Source organism: Podarcis liolepis (genome assembly GCF_965112155.1).
Source record: "Podarcis liolepis genome assembly, chromosome: 13".
NCBI lineage: Eukaryota > Metazoa > Chordata > Lepidosauria > Squamata > Lacertidae > Podarcis > Podarcis liolepis.
The window spans coordinates 27,361,320-27,383,043 of NC_139573.1; the positions used below are offsets into that span (position 1 = coordinate 27,361,320).

General features: G+C 44.2%; 1 protein-coding gene across 2 annotated transcripts; it reads left to right on the plus strand.

Annotated features, from left to right (window-relative positions):
• Positions 1-1,628: 1,628 nt before the first annotated feature.
• On the plus strand, positions 1,629-19,705 carry LOC310691006 (albumin-like). Of its 2 annotated transcripts, none has more exons than XM_083470582.1 (15): positions 1,629-1,972; positions 2,508-2,565; positions 3,983-4,118; positions 5,137-5,348; positions 6,296-6,428; positions 8,246-8,343; positions 8,886-9,015; positions 10,151-10,365; positions 12,569-12,701; positions 13,425-13,522; positions 14,115-14,253; positions 15,292-15,515; positions 16,363-16,495; positions 18,199-18,255; positions 19,525-19,705. In XM_083470582.1, exons 1-14 carry the CDS (start codon positions 1,888-1,890, stop codon positions 18,244-18,246), a joined length of 1,842 nt encoding a protein of 613 aa, XP_083326708.1. In that variant the 5' UTR covers positions 1,629-1,887; the 3' UTR covers positions 18,247-18,255; positions 19,525-19,705. The 2 variants fall into 2 exon arrangements, with proteins under 2 accessions (XP_083326708.1, XP_083326709.1); XM_083470583.1 differs by having other exon boundaries at positions 1,736-1,972; positions 19,530-19,705.
• The last annotated feature ends 2,019 nt before the right edge of the window (positions 19,706-21,724 follow it).

Sequence of the window (21,724 nt, forward strand, 5' to 3'; positions counted from 1 at the left end):
GAGTGCAACACAAGTGGAAGTGCAAATGGACCACAAGAATTTGGACTACAAGGGAGCAGGGAGCACGTAGTGAAATGGGATGGGTTGTCCCTGCAAATGTTCCTTATGTGCAAGCATATCAGCTTCCCAGATGGAATGATCTCTGCTCCCCCATGCTGTTCTGGGTGATCTCCTGGCAATACCTCCTGAACCAAAAAAAACACCAAATAAATAAACAACACATCGAGCATTTCCTTTAAAATGTTAAAATCCCCCCCTCCCAGATGAATATGTTGGCCTCCCAAAAGAGGACATGTCCAGGATTTCCTAGATATATGGCGACCCTATCTGAGCATCCTGACAAACCAACATCACCCTCCTCTCCATATGGTTCACAGTTCAGCTGGAGATATGCTGCCATATCTCCCTCATCATGGCTCAGTCAAGACCCAGACCGCTGACTTGAGCCTGGCAGATCTTAAGCTGACATAAGCCCTTAAAAGGAAGAATCCTGGGGAAATGGTAGAGCAGAATGCGAGGGACTGGACCCTAAACCCATACATCTGACCTGACAACCCCACATAAATTAAGCCAACAAATAGGGTGGTCAAACCTAAACAGTTAAAAAGCAGAGACATCACCTTGCCAACAAAGGTCCGTATAGTTAAAGCTATGGTTTTTCCAGTAGTGATGTATGGAAGTGAGAGCTGGACCATAAAGAAGGCTGATCACCGAAGAATTGATGCTTTTGAATTATGGTGCTGGAGGAGACTCTTGAGAGTCCCATGGATGGCAAGAAGATCAAACCTATCCATTCTTAAGGAAATCAGCCCTGAGTGATCACTGGAAGGACTGATCCTGAAGCTGAGGCTCCAATACTTTGGCCACCTTATGAGAAGAGAAGACTCCCTGGAAAAGACCCTGATGTTGGGAAAGATGGAGGGCACAAGGAGAAGGGGACGACAGAGGACAAGATGGTTGGATAGTGTTCTCGAAGCTACCAGCATGAGTTTGACTAAACTGCGGGAGGCAGTGGAAGACAGAAGTACCTGGCATGCTCTGGTCCATGGGGTCACGAAGAGTCGGACACGACTAAACGACTAAACAACAACAACCTAAACAGTATTTGAAGGCTCTGCCACGCTTAGGCCAGCTCAGTCAGCCCAAGCCCTGTTCCAAAAAAGAGTTTGAATCAGAAATGCTTTACCCTGGCTTAACATAACTTTATGCCAGCTTCCCATGTATAGGATTGCTCCCTATTTTAAATTTTTATTTTAATACACATGACTAATGTAGGTTCATATATTTTCCTAGGTCTGCTCTATGTAAAACTTAATTTGATACAACATATTATCAAATTTGGAAAAGTTTTCCAGATATCCCTGGATAGGTGGATAAGACTCCAGTCTGAGTTTTCAGACTCTGTTGCAAAAGATCAAATGTTTACCTTTCAGCAGCCTTGGAAATTAACGTCAGAGACCACAGCTCTGAACATGCACTCTTTAACTTGACAAAGAGCCACAGGCCCACTTTGTATCAATTCAATTCACCTTTGGACAACATATTGAGAGGGGAAAGGTTGGTATATGAGTTATAGGGTAACCCAGAGGGCAGTTTGCTTAAATTCTTTGAAGTACGATAAGGCCAATGTCTATTTGTGCTGATTCTGGGGTGGAGGAATAACTTTGGCAGACTTTGTGTGACAAGATACCCCCTTAACAAATATAATGTGTAAATATTTTATTAATGTAATTATTAGCAGGGATATTTATTGTGTCCTAACCAAGTATACGACCGCGAGGTGGGTTCTCATTAACCCAACATGCATGCGATAAAGTATAAAAGCTCCCCTACCCCTTTGCTCTTTCTACCTTTCGCATCATCAAAGCCCCTAAACAATTTGGAACCATGAAGTGGGTAACATTCATTTCTTTTCTTTTCTTGGCAAGCTTGGCCGCGTCAAAACACCTACCCAGAAGGTACCGGCATGCAGGTAATATGTCATTTTATGTCATATAATGCCATAAACCAGTTTCATTTGGTTGGTAAGATTAATGTTGCCTTTGTGATTTTTTTAATGTGGGGGTTGAACCTCATTTTTAATAGTGATAGAAAAGTAAGTTAAGTGCATGATAAATACAGGGATTACTAATACATATTAAAGTCACAATGAGTGCAGTCCTGTGGTCCATGGGAGGCTGTCCAAGGTCCATAGGATCAGCTAGACTTCCCACTCTTGAGGGTACGGAGAAAGGAAGATCCAGCAGCCAATGTCTCCTCCCTCCACGGAGGGGTCTACTGCTACTTCATTTCTGATGCTGAAGTGCTGATATTGGGCAAGGCTCATGCATCCCAGAGGCATGATGGGTGCTTGCATTCTCTTTTTAACTAATATGGCTGGAATTCTATACCCATTTACCACTGAGTAAAGCCTACCCAACTCAGTAGTGTTTTGGTCTGAACATATGTGCAAAGGCTTGTACTACTAGAAGCACTGAGTGAAATTTTGATTATTGTCTTCTTTACAGGACATCAGGACACCATAGCACAAGCTACCGAAGTGACGCCTGATGAGTTTCGAGGGATGTAAGTCTTTTCAGGAAATTTCTTTCCAAATGACTTGAGCAGATACAGAGGCTATGAACTACCACTAGCTTAATATTCTGGACTGCCAATAACAAAATTGTATGAAGCTGTTATCAAATGAAGCGAGACACATTGGTAAACATTATAATCCAATATTGAGTTGACGAATGAGATTAATTGATTTAAAATCACTTGGTAAATAAATCGGGTTGCCCTTCAATTATTTTTTCAAGAATTATAATTATTTATCAAATAGGGCCTTACTATAAAAAAACCCAACCCCACAGAGGGTAAGAACTGTCTTAGAAAGGTCACTCCCCATTGTCTCTGATGACCCTAAGGACAGGCTTGGTGTCACCAGTAGGCGCCTTTGGGAAACTGCCGAGATCTTACCACCTCTGTGGAGCCCACAATTGTTGGTGTCTTTCATAAGCAAATCTGCATTAATCGGCTGCGTCTGAGAAGCTTCTTTTTTTAAGATTTCAGAAAATCTGTGGTGTAGTCTGCAGTGTTGGGGGGAATTTGAAATGGCAGCTTTCCCACCATTATGACCACTTCAGCAAAGGAAGTCCTCTCAACAAGCCTAGAACAATATCTTCCTATGGCATAACTGTTTAAAGTTATCTGAAAGCAATCACAATCATTTTTATTTAAATGCTACTGTATGCACTACTAGTCAATTAATCTGCTCAAACTCATATAATGAATCTGGGAGGACTTATTAAATAGTGCAATAATCCTGGCTTGACTTATTCTCCATCAATAACTATTTGTACTAGCTGATTACATAAATAAGGTCAGCTCCTTCCTAAAGACTGTTTAGTTTCTCTGTCTCATGAGGCCCCTATTTCCCCTCTAATATTTCTCATTGCATATTGAGCTCAGATGCATTCCCATTCCTGGTCTGTTACACAAACTGAGACCCTATCCACATGGCTATGAAGTTAGGATTTCTTGCCCCAATATATATACAGTGGTACCTCGGGTTACATACGCTTCAGGTTACATACGCTTCAGGTTACAGACTCTGCTAACCCAGAAATATTGCTTCAGGTTAAGAACTTTGCTTCAGGATGAGAACAGAAATTGTGCTCCAGCGGTGCAGCAGCAGCGGGAGGCCCCATTAGCTAAAGTGGTGCTTCAGGTTAAGAACAGTTTCAGATTAAGTACGGACCTCCGGAACGAATTAAGTACTTAACCCGAGGTACCACTGTAATGGAATCTTTGCTTGCATTGAATTGTATAAATGTCATTTTAATGTCTGTCTACCCAGTTGTGAGAGATCTCTTTTAATCTCCTTACTATCCCATTTGGTTTTAACCACCCAAAAGAATGTGCTTGCTCTTAGAAGTCATGTAGAATATTGTTATACACAGTGGGAACATTTTTTCAAATAAATCATGTATGCATTTTCTAGTGTCCTAGTCATAACCTCTCAAGCCCTGCAACAAGCGACATATGAAGAGGTGTCAAAAGTAAAGAATGATATTGTAGAACTTCAGAAGAAATGTGCGGCTGATGAAAAATCAGATCCAGAATGTTCAAAGCCTTTGGTAAGTGTTTGGGAGCTGAATTTAGAGAACATAGAAATAAAACTGTAAAGAAATGCAGATATATTGGGAACTGATCTATGCAGAGATGTAGCACTCTAAAATGGGGAATTTATTAGTTTTAATAGCAGGTTACATTTCTTGTTGGAACATATCCAGGTCTACTATCGGATATTCAGGGATCTGGTAAGATACATGTTACAGTATTTTGCTTTCAGATTGTTTTTAACGTTTTATGCTTTTATTTTGTGGTTTCTACCATTTTAATGTTGTCAGGTGCTTTGGTAGGGGCAGTGCAGCAGACTTTGGAGGAAGGCTGGAGATGACAGATGGCCATCTAACCTCTGCTTAAAAACCCCCAAGGAGGGACAGCCTATGTTTCCAGGTTCTGTCTACTGGCTCAAAATATCTGCCTCTGTTCACTGGCAGGAACATTTTGAGTTATAGGTTATCAAAAATATTCATAGACCCCCACCATGTATCAGGACAGTGTACAACAAAGTTTCCATATACAAAATGTACAAAGTACAATAACAACAATATGGAACAATTATAAAGATGACTAGTTCATCTTTAAAAAGTTTCAGCAGAATAGACCTACCAACACAAAAATGTCTTCAAGAAATGTCTGACGATTAGTAGTGAGGATGCCTGCTAAATTTCTGCTGGAATAGTTTTCCACAACATGAGATCCATGACCCTATATGTCCAACTTCTACTTGAAGCTAATCAGGCTTTTGAAAACTAGAGGGCAACTCTTCCAGATGATCTCAGTGATCAAACAGGAAAATAAGGGCTCATGCATTCTAGCAGTTTATAAACCAACTTAACTTTTCAATAAATCTGCCTGGTGACTGTCCTTTAAACCATGTCGAATATAGAAACTTAATTCTATGGACAACTGCCAGTTTAACATTTAAGAGGCTTATATGCCCCCCCCCCCCGCAAAAAAAGATGTTTTCTTTATGTGGACTAGGCAAATTGCACCCAATTAAGAGAACAATTTGCTTCCCTCCACCAGGGTACCGTTTTTCTGGATGAAATTTGTCACGAGCAAGAAATTATTGCGAAATATGGATTTGCTGACTGCTGTGCTAAAGTTGACCCAGAAAGAAAAGACTGTATTCTGGCCCATAAAAATGGAACTCAAGGATTCATTCCTCCCTTTGAAAAACCATCTTCAGAGGAGGGCTGCAAAGCATTTGAAGCAGACCCAGATCAAACCTTGGGAAGGTAAGTAGATTGATTCAGTGCTGTAACTTTGAGGATTTGGTTGCCCTTTGTGAGAGGAATGAAACGAAGATAAGACGTACAAGTTTCTATTTCAAATCATCTATCCGATAATTGCAAATTCTGACTGCTACTTCATGCAAGCTGTCAAAAATGAAAGATAACCTCACCTCCAAACAGCTGTGCTCCTTTATCAATGTCTTAGCCAGCCAGTCTGTAATTTATCCCCACCTTCTCCTGGCCAGGGTTCTAGCTTGCTGACCAGACACACTCTTGTCTAGGAATTGCCATTCCATTCTCACCTATTTCCTCTTTTTCTTTTCAAACTAACACTTGATATGCTGTGGCAGCTGAGGATGCTCAGTCCTTACCAGGCTGGTGTGTGGTGGGATATCTGGCATTGTTTTGTTTTGTTTTGTTTTTTGTTTTGTTGTCTGCAAATCTTGGTGGCATGACCATGCTTCTCAATGGTTCTGTTTGGGCTTCATAGGCATCTGAATGCAGTGGCGTAGCGTGGGGGGTGCAGGGGGGGCCGGCCGCACCAGGCGCAACATCTGGGGGTTAGGGTTAGGGGGCGCAAATCCACGGGTTAGGGGGCGCAAATTACTTGCCTTGCCCCGGGTGCTGACAACCCACGCTACGCCACTGTCTGAATGGATTGCTTGAGTTTGTTATTGGAGGAAGTGATGTGGAATGCTACAAACTGACAAATCTCCTGCAATGAAATCTCTTGGATTTAAGTAGCCCACTTGCGTGCACAGTTGCAGCCCGGGGCTCCATTGCGGGAATTTGAATTTATTTGTCTTTCCTTCTTCTTTGTAGTCTTGGATAAATGATTGCCCTCCCTCTGCTTTATATCATCATCTTAATTTATAAAGGTGCTGACTACCACATTCTTTCATGCAAGAAAGTGCAGTTTGTTTTATTGAAAGGCAACTTTTTTATCCTAGGTATGTCCATGCAATTGCCAGAAGACACCCTTTTTCAAAGACCTCCAGCATCTTTGCAGGGGCTGGAAAATATAAGGAGGTACTGACAACTTGCTGCAAGGAAGCTGACAAAGATGCCTGCTTTGCAGAAAAGGTATTCCGTTATCATCCAAATAATGTAGCTGATGGTTAAGGAATTTACCTCTGCTAGGTTCTTAGGATATTTTTTTCCTACCTGCTTAGACTACTGGTCAATCTAGCCAAATCTTGTCTACTCCTGGGATTCACACAGTAGGTTTTTTTCTTTCCGTTCCCTGCACCAATCTAAACATTTTCTTTCTAAATGCCAAGCATTGGAACCTGAGGCCTTCTGCATATAAAGCAGGTGTTTTATCCCCGAAGCACAGTCTCTGCCATAATTCTTCCTCAGACTTTGGCATTCCCCTGTACGGAGGGGGAATAACAGAATGCAAAATGTTAGAACCTATGGCACTTCCTGGTTTTTGTGAAAACTAAGTAACATGATGCAACTTGTAATTTACTTATTTTTAAATAAACTTATTAAAAATCCCTTTTGCAATAAAAAAGCATTGGCCCTGATTAACTGGAACACCCTCCCTCAATATAAATGCCCCAACCTCTAAGCCAGCCCAATGCAAGTCAAAACTCTCTCCCATGCTCTCTCCCACTCTTTCCTGCCCTTTTCTTGCCATAATTGCTGCTTGGACACTCACTGCAGGCAAAACTAAGTCTTCTAGCCGTTATACTAATACAAGCTTATACAACATTGAATACTATGTACCAATTTGATGCTAGAAGCAGTTGTCAATTACCATTCCTATCCAGCTATGTTAGTTGCTCATTTGGCTGCCACTAATGTCACTAGAAGGGAAGGAGAAATAGATGATAGATAGATGATAGATAGATAGATAGATAGATAGATAGATAGATAGATAGATGATGGATAGATGATAGATAGATAGATTCCAATGGAATTCAATGAAACTTAAAACTGTTTTAACTTGCCCAATAGTTTTGCAATGGATGTTGTGGTGGAACTATTTTTTTAAAAAAAAATACTTTACATTTGCGTGTTCAGACCCAGAAATTTCCCCCTAAATAAATTCACGCTTGACTCAAATTTTAGTTTGGATTTTGGCAGAATTTAGGCCACAACTTTATTGATTACAGAAAGTGACTGGTTGCATAGGCTCTGGTTCAACTAGCTCCCTGCCATGCAGGTAGAGCTGACCCAGGATTCCAGCATAGGTCAGCCAAGGGTGAAAACCTGGATAGGCAGAAAGTCGGGAACAAACTATGTCCGCCACCCAAATGTCCCCCTGGACTCAGGCACGGGCACAACCCCCTCTCAAGGGTTGACCAAACCATTTGAGTCTCTGGATTCCTTTAACAGAATACCCTTCACATAGGGATGGCCTATCCTGAACCAGGGCCTAGCTGCAACCTTACAAGTTGTGATGATTTGCTATGTGGCAGGTGAAACCCAAATGGCAACAGCCAATCAGCCAAGTGGGGGAAATTCCTACCGTGCCCCTGTCCCAACAACAGACAACACACAACGGCATAGCAAGGTCAAGCACAAAGCCCTAAAAGTAGGGAGAGGTGGGCAGGTGTTCCGAATGCACGCGCCAAAAGAGGAAGGTCTGGGTCACGTGCATGGGTATATAAAGGTCCCTCGATCCATTTGGACTGCGCCCATTGGCCAGATTGAACCCAGCTATGAGGGACCTACCAATCAGGTGTTGTGGCTTACCAATCTTACCCACCTACAACACAGGGATTCAGTTTCCAAGTCTCACCGCAACACATGCCCTCTTTAAGGGAGGACACGATTTCCACCCTATCCTAATTTTTTTAGAATGAGTCAAGCACATTTTCCTTCTGAATTCCATTTTTGTTGTTGCCATCATCGTTATTGTTGTTAAAGTGTTGTTGTTGTTATTGCTACAGGCAACAGAAGTCACAAAGTATATGAGAAAAGAGTTTGCTCGACAAAAGCAGATATGCTCTGTCCACAGGAAGCTTGGAGAACTGCCCCTGCGGGCTCTGTAAGTTTAGCTGCATTGGGGGTAGTAAGGGGGTGAGGTGGGGCAGAGTGAATTACCTACATAGATTAAGCGTTCCCAAGAAAGTCAAAAATGAGACTAAAATATATCCCTGCAAACCATGTGCCAAATGCACTTGTTTCTCAGATAGCATCCTTTTGAGGTGTTCATAGTATTATAGCATCAGGAAAGAGCAATGTGAACATCAGAAAAGTTCCTGGGACATGACACTTTATCTAGCAGGAAGGAAGGAAGGAAAAATATGGGGGGTTCACAGGATGCTAAATTTTGTACCCAAAATTTTGAAGCTTTTATCTTCTTGTGTGGAGCCATGGAAAGCAACACACACAAGCACACAGCCCAGATAGGCAGGATTTCTAACACACACACACACACACACACACACACACACACACACACACACAAACACCATGTTTGATTGAAGGGCACAATATGTTTATCCTACTGATAATACTAGAATTAAATTGTAGCTGTCATCCATCTCTCTTGGCACAATCACAACATTTTGTTTATTTTCTTTTCAGAAAAGTTGCTCAGCTCAGTCAAAAGTTTCCAAAGGCAGATTTCCCTACAGTTCTCAAGCTTTCTGCAGATATTGTACATGCCTACACAGAATGCTGCAAGGGCGATACTCTGGAGTGCTTGCTTGATAGGGTAAGTTTTGTCAATTTCAATGTAATTGACTTCAACTCAGCAATACATTCTTGCTCAGAAAAGCCAGTTGTTTGCAGTGGCGTAGCGTGAGGGGCGCAGGGGGGGCCAGCCGCACCGGGCGCAACATCTTGGGGGGGGGCGCTCGCACTCTCAGCTCTCTGCCCCTACCTGGCTCATTCACTCTCTCTCACTGCAGTGCTGGCTGTGCGAATCCAATCCGAGCCGCCGGGTCACCGCCTACTGTGGAGGGGGGGTGCCAGGCGTGCGGTGCAGAGAGAGAGCGAGGGACTATCTGGGGGAGGGACAGTGCAGCGGCCGCACAGCGCAGCGCTGAGCGCGGGAGAGAACCACACCAGACCAGACCAGGCAGCAGCAAGAAGAAGCTGGCAGCGGCGGCAGGTTAGGGGTTAGGGGGCACAAATTACTTGCCTTGCCCCGGGTTAGGGGGCGCAAATTACTTGCCTTGCCCCGGGTGCTGACAACCCATGCTACGCCACTGGTTGTTTGGCATTTGCTGAATTTAGAACAGAGCTGGGTCAGGCAGACATAAGGCTTGTAGGACCTATTCTTTTCTGTGCTTATGTGTGCTCATTTATGCATATCCTCCTCCTCCTCCTCATATTTATTTTTATTGTGCCTTTTTCCCTGGCTGGGACTCGCAGCAGCTTACAGATAAAATAGTAACAGAAAAGAACACGTGGTGGTGGGGGGGATCAATAATTAAAAACAACAATTAAACATTCATAAAGTTAAAACTGAACATATATCATTCGGTGCTCCAAAGCCTGTGGGAATAGAAAAGTAGTCTTTGTCTTTATAAACTCTGCTGTGAAAGAATCGGCTGTGAGAAAATGAACTGCATTTGAATCTCTGTGTTTACTGACCAGAAACAATGACAAGTTTCATTCCTGTGCCCATTGCGCCTTGGTCCCAGTCAGGCCAATGCAAAAGTGATAAATCTATTTCAGTTGAAATAAGTTTATTTCAGTTATGGTTTTGTGACTTGCGTTAATATCCAGGATAATAATTGTTATATTGCATAATAATAGTGATACAACAACAGATACTAACTTTCCCAGCTACTCAGGGTCTGCCAGATCACTGCCATAAATATTGACCAGATCCTTTCTTACAGGCTGACGTGTCAAAGTACATCTGTTCACATCAAGCCACTCTATCTTCTAAAGTGCACGACTGCTGTGAAAAGAGCCTGATGGAACAAGGAGATTGCATAGCCCATTCGGAAAATGATGACAAGCCTGCAGATCTGTCTCCCACTGTCAGAGAATTCATTGATAACAAAGAAGTGTGCAAACACTATGCTGACAACCATGCTCTTCATCAGGCAAAGTATGCCATAGAAATCCCACACAATCTTTCATTCAACCCTACAGGGAGTTTTGAGTTTCAGTGAAACATGCAAACAGGGTGTTGAAGTGTGACTGGGGGCGGGGGGAGAGAGAGTCAGTTGGATATAACGATCTGAGCAAATAAATTTCCCCAAACAAGGACTGGAACAAAGTTGCAGGGAGAAAAGAGCGAGAAGGCATGAGAGAGTAGAGAAGGAGCAGGCTGGGGCAGGGAAGAGGAAAGCTAAGTTGTTACAGAAGCAAGTACAGAAATTCTTCCTCCACTCTGTCCACTCAAATGGCTTACTCCACAGGGAGAGCGGCGCACAGACTAGGACTTCTCAGTGGCATAGCGTGGGGGTGCAGGGGGGGCCGGCCGCACCGGGCGCAACATCTGGGGGTTAGGGTTAGGGGGCGCAAATCCACGGGTTAGGGGGCGCAAATTACTTGCCTTGCCCCGGGTGCTGACAACCCACGCTACGCCACTGGGACTTCTGTATGATCACAGTAGTTTTCTGGGAGGGAGGAGAGCTCAGATAGTGTTTGCTGCTGTTGTTGTTGTTGACAGCAGTAGTAGATTTTGTAGTTGTTCTTGATATCATTATGAGTTATCTTTCCAAGGCTAATGTGGCAAAATTCAATAGGGGAGAGGGGCAGAGAGTGGCCCAACAGTGACATCCATCTTTTCCCCATATAATATTCCTGGAAGCAACACAATGTGATCACTCTGCCAAATCTCCTCTGTTGTGTAAAAAAACCTCTGTCCTTGATTTGGATCAGGAGTGCCTGAAACATTCCCTCCCCCTCTCTCACGCACACACCTGAATATTAATTGGGAGTTTCATACCTAATGTACATGAAAGCTGGAAGTATTGCTGAGATACAGTGGTACCCCGCAAGACGAATGCCTCGCAAGACGGAAAACCCGCTAGACGAAAGGGTTTTCCATTTTGGAGGCGCTTCACAAAACGAATTTCCCTATGGGCTTGCTTCGCAAGACGACAGCCCATAGGGAAATCTCAGGGACAGCGGGGAAGCGCAGCGTGTCTTCCCCACTGTCCTCGGACCTCCTCCGAAGCCTGGCGGCGGGGCGGGGACACCTCCTCCCGCCGCCGCTGGGCTTCGGAAGGCTCCTCCGAAGCCGGGCGGCGGGGCGGGAACACCTCCCGCCGCCGCCCGGCTTCGGAACGGTGCTCCGAAGCCGGGCGGCGGGGAGGGAACAACTCCCGCCGCCGCCCGGAGGGAACACCTCCTCCCGCCGCCCGGCTTTGGAACGGTGCTCCGAAGCCGGGCAGCAGGGCGGGAACACCTTCTGAAGGCGGGCGGGGGGCGAAAGTCTTTGCTCCCCCCTGCCTGCCTGTCCCGGAGGGCTTTTGAAGGCAGGCGGGGGGGAGCAAAGATTTTCGCCCCCCGCCCACCTTCAGAAGAGGTCCAGGACCTCTTCTGAAGGCTGGCGGGGGGCAAAAGTCTTTGTCCCCCCTGCCTGCCTTCCCAGGGGCTTTTAAATCGCCCCGGACAGCGGAGACGTCCTCCGCTGTCCCGGGGCAATTTTAAAATGCCGCCCGCCAGCATTTTAAGATCGCCCGGACAGCGGAGAAGTCCTCCGCTGTCCCGGGGTTTTTTAAAATGCTGGGGGTGGGAAGAAAAGCCCTTGCCCCCCCCCAGCCTTCAGAAGAGGTCCGGGGACAGACTGTCCCCGGACCTGGTCTGAAGGCGGTTTCCCTAGGAACGCATTAATTGATTTTCAATGCATTCCTATGGGAAACCGTGCATCGCAAGACGAAAAACTCGCAAGACGAAGAGACTTGCGGAATGAATTAATTTCGTCTTGCGAGGCACCACTGTATACGGTATTTGAAGTTATTTGAACACTAAGCCAAAACTGGGAACCTCAGACCAGGGACCAAATGTGACTTGCAAAGCTTCCATACTGCACCAGATTGGCTAGGGCAATCTGGCTGGGAATAACAACAACAAACAAACAAACAAACAAACAAACTATACAGGCCACACCCCTTACTTTTGACTCTAGCCCTATACACCCCTGGCAGTGCCTCCTCTCCCTCCCACCCACCAAAGGTTGCCGAGAAGGGAATGTAGCCCTCGGGCTGAAAAGTGTTCCCTTTCAGTGTTTATTTCTGTTGGTGTTAACATTGTCATCCTCATCTGCATACTCTGTTAATGGGATATTTCCTGTGTTTCAGGTTTGTGCATGAATATGGAAGGAGACACCCTGAGTTATCCCCAGAGTTGCTTGTGAGACTTGGCAAAGGCTATGGTGATTTGTTGGAGAAGTGCTGCGCTCTTGAGAATGTTGTGGAGTGCCTTGGCCATGGGGTGGGTTATGATTCATCTCCATACAAAGGATATTTGCTTGTTTCCTGATACACAGAAGACAGGTTGTGAACATTTTGTAGGACAGGTAGAACTAGCTCTTACAAAGCAGGGATCTCTCCTAGGACTACCTTGGATGCAAAGAATTGGACCTGGGAACTTTAGGATGGCAAAGCAACCCTTTGGTGTCAGGCATTGCCTATGTTCAGATCACGGAAAGAAAATTTCCTAAGGTGCATGTTTTTAAGCAAAATGATATAATTCACTCCACTCAGAGTAGTGCATAGAACTAAATGTAATCACCTTGTGGATTTCACATTTCTCTGAATTGTTGGTCCTGTACCAAAAATGTACAAAAGGGATGTTTGGAAATGTGAGTGTTAAGATAAAATTTGCACTTAAAGACATATTTTGCCATAAATATGACTTTCCTTTGTCACCTCATAATAGGCTATTGCCATCCTTTAGCTCCCTCAAATGGATTCTTCTGTGTTGCCTCTTACACTGTAGGAAATGACGCTGTGAAATTTCATGTTTAGCCATTTTTATGTTTTAAAAAATGCCTTTGTCAATCCTCATCTATGTTTACCTTCAATAAAGCTCTTGTCTTCTTTTGCATAAAAGGCATGTTACAGAGCCTGTTCAAACTTCCTCTCAAAGCTGCATCTTTTCTTATAGTTCTGCTCTTTAAAATATACATATATCGGAAATTCTCCTTTCTTTCAGGAAGCAGAGCTCAAAAAACACATTTCTGACACCCTAGAAGTGATGAAGAAAAACTGTGAACTGCATGCGACAGCAGGAGACTACCTCTTCCAAAATGAGTATGTTTTTTATTGTCATAAGATTTCCAGCTTGTGAAAGGGGGCAAGATGCTCAGCAATTCATGTGAGCTCAGGATGCAAAAAACCTTTCTGAGACAAAACAACTTCAATGATTGCCCCCGCATCTGTTGAAGATTAAAAATTCTAGCTGTTGCGCATCTCTCAGGAATTCACCGTCAGCTAAGTAATATGATGACCTACTAGCTGTGTAACGAAAATCAGGGTAAAAACTATCTGTGTGTTTGCTTAGGTAGAAACAGAAGGCTTTGTGGGGGTGGGAAGAGCTCATGAAATGAAACTCCTTTTCCCCATAGTCCCACCATAGTCCTTAAAAGAAGCCTCGCTTGTCTTCTCAAACCTGAGAAAGGCAATGGAATTTCCTCATTACTGCAAGGGGGAGGGGGTTAAGCCGGGACTTGCAGGAACTCAGTTCCAGCACCTCTCAGGTGGGCGCCATTGCCATTCTAAGAAAACGAAGGAGGCATTCACAGTGAGTTCCGGCACCTCCTTTTCTAGAAAAATAGCACTGTTGCAAGCCCACCTCAGATGAGCATGGCATCCCAAATGTCCTCTGACTAAGATCTCTTTGCAGATTGCTCGTTTCCTACACCAAGAAAGCACCCCAGCTGACATTTGACCAACTGTACGAATACACCAAGGGACTCACGAAAGCTGCTGCCAAATGCTGCCACGAAGATGAAGCCCACAAGCTGCCATGTGCTGAGAAATATGTGAGCGTTTTCTTCTCCATATTTGCCTCTGTGTCTGTCCTTGCCCCTTTCCTTCCCACCCACCACCTCAGAATTCCATTAAGTGCCCAAACTGTTTGGGGATTTAAATGTAATGGCAAGCTGTTGGAATCGGGCTGAGAAGTACAGAACAGCCATGGTCAGCCCAAGATATTGCAACGTCTCTGGTGAAGTACGAAATGACATCCCTCTTATTCCATTTACGATGCCAGTCACAATGGCATCAGGTTCTTGATGGTAACAGGATAGCATCGTCCACTGCATCTAAGGGCACAGGTTTGGTCAGAGGCCATAGAAGCAGAGATGTGCCCATTGCCTGCCCCTCATCACTTGCTTCCTAGGGATGGGCCATCTAGAAGAGCAACGAATGCTGGAGTATCATGCTCCAAACCATGAGACCCTCTACCCCCCATAACATCCCTTCCTTTTTGCATGTTGCAAAAATCTAATCTGCATGTGACATAATAATAATAGTAATAATTTTATTTCTTATACTCCGCCCATCTGGCTGGGTTTCCCCAGCCATTCTGGGTGGCTTACAGAACATATAAAAGCATAGTACAATGTCAAACATTTCAGGCTGGGTGTGGACTTCCATGTCAATGGTGGCTATGGCCCAAGGCGACACCTTTCACAAACTTGCAAGATACACACACAGAGCATTCACATGTGTACAGTACAAAATTAGACACATCCGCCATGCACTGCATTACAATGAGAATGCATATCTGATTATTAAGCTAATGACTGGGAGGGGCAATTTCTATCCCTATCATGACAATGGACTTTTTGGAGAGGTTGAATGCCTAGCTCAGCTTTAGAATACAAATGAAAATAACTGCCCAAAGGTACTCTTCACACATCCCCCTCCACAGTGCTAGTATTATCACTGCCCCTCCCCAAATGATATACACTTCAATTTGCTTGCATTTTTTTCTAAACTAAAATGCAGTCTTTCTTCAAAGAGGTGTCGTTCAGCCTTTTGACCCCTTTGGTTACTGTTTTCTGAAACTCTTCCAGGTCTCCTTTGTGCTTGGAGAGATATGTCGGGAGCATGAAATGCATCACATCAACAAACAAGTGTGCAAATGCTGTGGTGACTCCTTAACTTTCCGTCGGGAATGTTTCAGTGGTTTAGGACCGGATCCAGAATATGAGCCTACACCATTTGCTTCCGACCTGTTCACCTTCCATCCAGATTTATGCACAGCTGATCCAGAAGTTCTGAAGCGCAAGAAACAAAAGTAAGAAACCAGAAGCATGCAGCCCAATATTTGGCTGGTTATTTCAAATCAGTTAGTGTTTATGGACTTTAGCCTTCTTCACCACTTTAACTTCTGACCAAATGCACCTTGCTGCCTACACTCTGCCACCCTCTTTGGCTTCTCAGAAAGTTCTCCCATTTGAACCCCCATTCCTTTATTTATCCTATTGTCTTCCCAGCCCCCTCCCTCAATATTTCCTGGGGTTTTGCCTTTCCTGCCCCTCTCTTCCCTAGGACCTTTTACCTACCATTTCAGAGGGGAAGCATTGTCTCCTGCCTTGTAACATCATTTCCAACCCTATAATATCCCTAAAGGTAAAGGTACTCCTGACCGTTAGGTCCAATCGCGGACAACTCTGGGGTTGTGTGCTCATCTCACTCTATAGGCCGAGGGAGCCAGTGTTTGTCCGCAGACAGCTTCTGGGTTATGTGGCCAGCATGACTAAGCTGCTTCTGGTGAAACCAGAGCAGTGTACGGAACGCCGTTTACCTTCCCACCAGAGCAGTACCTATTTATCTACTTGTACTTTGATGTGCTTTTGAACTGCAAGGTGGGCAGGAGCTGGGACCAAGCAACGGGAGCTCACCCCATTGCAGGGATTCGAACCACCAACCTTCTGATCGGCAAGCCCTAGGCTCTGTGGTTTAGACCACAGCACCACCCACGTCCCACATAATATCCCTAGTGGTGACCTAAAGTGATTATAATGACCCAATTTTGAAGTGATGCTTTGAAGAAAGGACATGCTTGGCCTGCTTTTACTCTCTCATCACTTTTCATGAGGCTAATGATTCCATCCTCCAACTTACTTTTGTTGTCGTTGCAGGCAGCTTGTCGACTTGATAAAGCACAAGCCCACAATCACTGATGAGCAACTAGCGGGCGTGATTGTAGATTTCCAAGGCATGATGACACAGTGCTGTGAAGTTGCTGACCATAAGACATGTTTTGAAACAGAGGTATTTTTTAAAATGAAGAGAAGTATCCATAGCATTATTTTTTTCATTCACTGGCAGTGTGACAAGGCTATGGGCATGTGGTGGAATATGAATGTGTGGCCCTGAACTCCTAGTCAGTGATGTGTGGCAAACAGGCATTTCTGCAGCTCTCTGAGAAGACACACCTCAGATGTCTTCATTAATGGGATGCAACTAGTGGGATTGCAACTAGCAACACCATGAGCAGAAGGCATGGGAGACTAGATGAGAGATAATAAATGTGACTTAAATTTTCGCTGAGGACACTCAGTGCTCTTTTTCCAGAAAAAGAGGTGCCAGAACTCACCTTGAACACCTCCCTTGTTCTTTTATAATGGCAATGGTGCCCACCTGAGAGGTGCCAGAACTGAGTCCCAGTGAGTTCCAGTTAGAGAAAGCCCTGAGTATACTAATTCGGAATCAAGATAATCCTGAGGACTACTGTGAGCAGATGTCCTTAGGACTGCACTGAATACAAGGCAGAGAAAGAATCAAGTGCAGAAGTCCAGAATACTCAAATGGGGAATGGGGGAATACATTCTAGCTCAGATGCTTCAGATGCTTTTGTGTATGGGAAGCATTTGATGGTATACTGTTGTGTTCAAGACACACACACACACTCACCACCACCAACAACAACAACCATTGACTACAAAATGGTAGGTTACTATTGAACTGGGTTGCTACAGAGAAGATTGAGAACTACCATAACAGTAGACAACAGGACTGTTCATAGACACCTCTGACCTATCCTGTGGTCCCAATCTACAATCCACCCTCTGCTGCTCTGTGAACCACTTATCCCACCCTGGATCTGTTCCCATAGTAAGGAAGGGGCAGGAGAAGCTAGGAGATGCTGCATCTCCTTCTTTTCCCCTCCAATTGGATTTGATCTTGTGGGGTACTGCACCTTGTTGAGTGACTTCCCTGCACACAAGGAGGCTGCTTGAGAAGGTACAGCAAAAGATTTGTTGCTGCTTCAAGTGTGGTCTCCCTGCATGAAAGGGAAGCCACTTGTGAAGGAGTAGCAACCCATACTGCTCAGGGGATAAGTGGGAGGATCTGACCTTGTGGGGTGCTGCTTTGAGGGACAGGAAAAAGGAAGAGTCTGGCAGGAAGAAGGAGAGGCAGAATAGGACTGGCATCTACCCACTCCTACCTTTTCCCACAAAGACATAACTGCCTATTAGGTCACTCCTTTTCATACTTTCTCCTTCTTCCTGCCTGGTACTACACCCTCTGACAGCCCCAGTTTGCTTTGGACAGTCCAAATTGCAGCCATTTGGGGCCTGGCTAAACCAAGGCCCAGTTTTTCCTGAATCACTTCAATACAGTTCAGTTTGCCCAAATCTAGTAGACAAACAACTAACAATGAGTTTCCAGGAAACCAGGAACTGGGTCTCAAGGTTAAGGTGTGAGCAAGAGAACAACAACAACAAAATGTTTCTTTGTTTGAATGTGATGCTCTGGACATATGGAATTGTAATTGCTGCTTTTGCTGAACAATTAAAGTGAGACTGTGGGTGATGAGACAGAGTTTAAAGTTCCTTGCTTGTGAAGAATTGACTCTCCATATAATTTATGAGAGGCTGTTAAACTAGCATGATTAACTATGCATCCAGTGAAAGAACTATGAGGAATACTTTCTTAACAATGTCTGAGGGAATTGTGTGTTTTTCTTCCAGGGTCCCAAACTGATTGAAAGGACCCGAACTGCTTTTGGAGAAAGCTAAACATCTCAGGTGAGCAGATGTGGAAGAGAAGCTTGTGTCAAGGTGTCTCCGTGATTTAGTACTGATGAAAAGACCTAACTGGTACCTGCTGTGGAGGCAGTTATGCATGGGGGACTATGATTGCATTGAAAGTTAGTGGATTGTTCTGTGTCCTTCCAGAATCATTTAGTTCTCTGTTGTTTTAGCTACATGCCTGATACATATCCATAGCCAAACATGACATTATGGATGTTCACGTTACATTATATGAGCACACAATCTGCATACAATATCTGTGTTCACAAATAACTGGGGCAAACCCTAGTATAGTTATTCACTTGTATCATTCAACAGGTATATAGTCTGTGCCCCTGTATAGACAATAACTGAGCTACACAAAGAAGTGTATGCTCTTTCACACAAACGTATAAACATTTGTACATGTGTAGACACAACTGGTACATGTATTCAGTGTAATGCATAATTACACTATGACAGAAGGCTGTATATCTGAATCATTTAGTAAGCCTTCCAGATTCATATAATACACTTCCCTTGGAGATACAGAGAAATGCAGATGTTGAGATATTAAAAGATTTTATTATTTCAAAGTTCTGAAAGGAACCAAAATTTGTAGGGTCTATTGCATCCATCACACATTTGCTTCACTATGAACAAGATTGTCAGGATTTTGGATTACTTCAAAAGCTTTCCAAACTTGTTGGATGAGGGGTGTCAGTGGAAGAAAAGACAGGTGATTTTATTTCATAGGAGCCAAATTTCCTCTTTTAATAGTCTCTATGGACATAACAAACACTCTTGTTGTAAGCATGATTCTGAAAAGCAGTTACTTCGATGGCATTTTTTCACATTATTCAGTGGCAAGCCCAAGTCTGTCAGTGGCAATATAGAGCATTCAGGTGAAATGCATGGTAGCAAACACACATTGTTCCTACATGCAGTTAATTGTTTACATTATCAAGTGCACAATCTGAATTCAAGTAACCCCCTGTCCCAGCACCCACATTTTCAACTTGATATTCAGACTTGGAATGGTACAAGGTCCCCCCAAACTCACATCTGAGTCTTCCTGGAATTTATCTTCCCTCATTATGAGTGGAATGTTCTTAAGTGGGACAAATCAACTCAGTCTTACAGGAAGATCTTTATGTAACTAGTAATGGGACTGTATGAATTGAGTGAGGTAGCTTTTATTTTCTAAAATGTTCTGCAGGTTAGCCTTGGGACTTGTTCTCGCTTACTGCAGCAAATCATTTATTGGTTCTTATTTTCTTCTAGCTCAGCAATGGAAGAATCCTGGAGATAAAGTCCAAATATGCTCAAGCGCCCTCAAATGCTTGCTTCCTTGTTAAATGTCACCCTTCTAATTCAAAGGAAATGAGGATGTGATTCTTCCATAATCTTCATCTCTCATGACAGTCGTACTGTCGAGAATGAATAAAGTCTTTAAACAAATAAACATCCTCTTTGCAGTCCAGTGATTCATTTAATCAGAGCTAAAACAAATGTGCTGTGATTTTGTGCATGGATACTCTGTTAGTGTGGGGGTGTGGGGTGGGTGTAGGAGCTTTGGGGGCACTCTGTAACTATTGCTGCCAGAATACATTTTTCAGCTGTGTGTGTAGAGCAATTCAGCAGGCCACATTACCTGCTTCTCACCTTCACCCACCAATTCTAGAGCTCCCACCAACATGGATGTGCCAGCTCCTTTACCATTATCTTGTCCCAGATTCCTTAAGCATGTTTGCAGCCTGACTCGCATCTGAGATGTTCACCATGTGTGGATGAACGGAAAAAGATTTAGGTGTTCTTGCCCTTCCTAGCCAAGTAAGGCACACCTCTGATAGTTAAGTCTTTATTGACAAGAAAAGCATATACAGTAGCTTCCACAGTGCTCCAGATACACACTCATACACACTTCTAGCCTCAAGGCAGATGTCCACAGGTCCAGGCCCTGTGGAATAGTTGCAGCAACAGGGAGACTCCATCCTCCACTGCCAGCCTACATACCCTGTCCTGATGGGTTACGTGCCTGCAACCTGAGATTTCTCTTGCATGGAAGTCGCTGCTTCAAGACCTTCCTGGTTCTAGGAGACAGCAGAATGGGGGAAGGTGGGGAGTCTACTGACCCATCTGTTGGCTCAACAGCCTCTTCTTCTGCTACATCTAGCACACTTTCCTCCATCTCAGGCTGCCCCGACTCTCCGTCCTCTCCTGGCTCCTGCCTTGCAGGTGGTGTCAAACCCCACAAATCACCTCTCCTGGGTATCTGGCCTGGTCCCTGCCTCCACCCCACACTCTTTGGAGTGCTACCAGCCCCTGACAGTAGGTCAGTTCTACTCATTGCCTCATGTCAGGCTATAGATTGAAAGGGCAGGACTAGATTGTATGGAATAAGATTTGTAACACACAAAAAACCCTCCCTCCATGGAAACAGCTAGCACTTGAGGATGAAGGCTCTGCAAAACCATTTTTTCCTGGTCTGAACATTTTCTATAGTAATTTTATATGTGTGGAAGCATTCAAGAAAACCATCTTCTCCCTTTAGTAAGGGAAAGGAAAACAGCCCAGAATCTCTGCTTTCTGACTCAGTTTTCTTATTTTCTCCATCTTGGTCCTAGCAAGAGAATATTCTGCAAAATGACTCCCTTTCTTGGCTGGGTAGGGACAGGCTGTGAGAATGTTATAGCTCTACCCAAGGGCCATGCAACGCCTCCCTGCCCCTCATAAAATAAACTTCTGTGACCATGAGCCCAGCATATCCATGAAAGCTTCCCATGCAGTTCTGTGTGGCAGAAGGTTACTCACACAAGAGCCTAAGGGCATAGAAGACTCATATGGTCAAAAGTGCATCCCACATTTGGGATGTAAAATGGATTGGCTGGATTCTACATGGATGTACATGCTGGGAAGGGCACCTGGGATCTTAAGACACATAGTAAAAAAACAAAAGGAACAAGATAGAGGGAACTCAGATGTTGAGATATTAAGATATGTTATTAATTCACAGTTCTGAAAGGGAACCAAGACTTGTAGGGTCTATGCAGGCATGGCCAAACTTGGCCCTCCAGATGTTTTGGGACTACAATTCCCCTCATCCCTGACCACTGGTCCTGTTATCTAGGGATGATGGGAGTTGTGGTCCCAAATCATCTGGAGGGCCAAGTTTGGCCATGCCTGGTCTATTGCATCCATCACACATTTGCTTCACTATGAACAAGATTGTCAGGATTTTGGATTACTTCAAAGGCTTCCCAAATTTGTTGGATGGGGGTGTCAATGGAAGAAAAAACAGGTGTTTTTATTTCATAGGAGCCAAATTTCCTCTTTTAATAGTCTCTATGGACATAACAAACACTTGTTGTAGGGAGGATTCTGAAAAGCAGTTACCTCGAAGGCATTTTTTCACATTATTCAGTGGCAAACCCAAGACTGTCAATGGCAAAGGAACAAGAAAGAGGGAAACCCCATGTGGCAT